Below are 2060 nucleotides of genomic sequence, written 5' to 3' on the forward strand. Positions count from 1 at the left end.
TATTAGTTTTGAAATTTTCAAACTATTGTTTGTATTAGGGGAAAAAAATGCCAATGAAAATAATATATAGAACCAAAATGAGCATGATATTATGATAGTATATATAAAGTTGTAAAATTGTATAAAAGTGTGTGTATATATATAGATAGATATATTTTGTGCAGAGAACCAAAAAAAGAATAGGTATGTAAGGGTGGTGGTGTTGATAAATGAGAACCAAGCATGTAAACCGAAATTAAAGGATCCTTTTGATTACAGCAGAAAGCCAGCCTCTCCTCTTGTACCCAAAAAGGAAAAAAAAGTTAGGTCTTCCTCTCTCTATCTGCAATCTTCCTCCAAATTGAAAACCTAATTATTTTCTAGTTGTTCCTCCATCTCCCCAGGTTGGGAAGAGTGGGGAGAGAGAGAGAACAACACCCAAACTAATACATTCATCTCCCTTCCAACCAAAACCAACACCAGCACCATAATTACAGCCTAAACTACATGCCTGTCCACTCTAAACCATCCATCTCCAAACTCCCATGCTTAACCTCACCCTCTCTCCTCCTCCCGTGCCGCCGCCACCAGAGCCAGCGTCACCGCAACCCCATCATCATCTCCTCCCACAACCATCTTTCCAGCTGAAACAACATTATTTGGTGGGGTGATATACATTCACAAACACACCAAACACACACATATATATATATATACATCAACCAAAAACCATGGAAAAATAGATACTTACATAGGTATATATATGTATATATATGTAATCAAACATATATAACACATAGAAGAAAATCAAACACAAACAGAGCGATCCATGTTGCTCACTCATGCACTGCCACTCCTGAACTCAGTTTTCGACCTCGTGACCGTAACATTCATCTCGGGTCTGATAATCCTCTCGGTGTTATCCATAAGCTTCATCTTCCACCTTCGTTTTAAATCAAAATCCATAACACATTTACAGAACTTTAACTCCCTTTGGACCGTGCGCTTCCTCCTTGTCTTGTTCATATTCTTATGGTCCATCACGGAACTTCTCCGCTTACCTTTTTTCCGCCGGAAGTACCTCTACCCTTTTCTACCCTCTTTCACCATATCCCAACAAGCCAGCCTCTGCAAAGTCCACGTCGTACTTTCCCTGGGATTCTTCGAACCGGCCTTCCTCGTCACCCTCTTGTTCCTCCTCAATGCCTCCATTAAAAAGAAAACCACAAACGATGCTTGGGCCATCACGTTCGTGCTCCTCACGTGTCTCCCCATCGCCATTCTCCAAGCCTTGCTCATTTTCTTCTCGCCGTTGGAGAACCGTGTCCCCGTGGAAACCTCCGTCATTTTCAATGACGGATACGGGTTCCAGACTGTGCTCTGCGCATACCCTTTCCTTTCAAGTGTGGTCTTCGCGGCGTTTGGCGTAACCTACTGCACATGGCTCTTATTCTCGTGTTGGAGGGTTTTATCTCTTGTCATAAACAAGGGCCTTAGGGTGAGGATTTACGTGCTGGCGTCGATAATGCTGGTGGCTCTTCCAATGCAGATTGTGTCGTTGGGGTTCAGCGTCTTATGGAGCCCCCACCAGGAGGTCTATGGTGTCATCTCACTTGTGGGCTTTCTTGGCGCCTTTTGTTGCGCCACCACCGGTGAGGGCATTCTTGTCATTAAGCCAATTTCCGATGCTTTGGACGCCGGAGGAGACTGTTGCATTTGGCCCTCACAACTACCACCACTACTTCCCCAAGGAGGTGCCGTTCTTCGTTTAGAGGGACCCACCATGTGATCGTGTGAGACCATTAATATTCTTTCATCATCTCTCAAATGCAACATTTTTATGCCTCTTCATTTTTCTTCCAGTGCATCCCCAACACACACAAGCTATATGTAAAGTATATCTCAAAGGGAAAATTGTGTTTTTTTTCACTCTTTCTTCTTCTCATTCTGTAATTCTATTGGATTTATTTTTTGGATTAAATGTGGTGGCTTCTTCTCCATTTATTTCCTTAGTTATGAGTTGTGCACCATAGTTTTATTGTGTTGCTATTTTTAAATTTTTTTTTCCTTGGACAATGGTT

At 42.4% G+C, this 2060-nt stretch overlaps 1 protein-coding gene across 1 annotated transcript; it reads left to right on the top strand.

Moving 5' to 3' along the window:
* Positions 1 to 808: 808 nt before the first annotated feature.
* Positions 809 to 1768, top strand: LOC137821478 (uncharacterized). Its single transcript, XM_068626083.2, has one exon. It carries the CDS (start codon positions 809 to 811, stop codon positions 1766 to 1768), a length of 960 nt encoding a protein of 319 aa, XP_068482184.2.
* Positions 1769 to 2060: the final 292 nt, after the last annotated feature.

Source organism: Phaseolus vulgaris, chromosome 9 (genome assembly GCF_051622355.1).
Source record: "Phaseolus vulgaris cultivar YP4 chromosome 9, ASM5162235v1, whole genome shotgun sequence".
Taxonomy (NCBI): domain Eukaryota; kingdom Viridiplantae; phylum Streptophyta; class Magnoliopsida; order Fabales; family Fabaceae; genus Phaseolus; species Phaseolus vulgaris.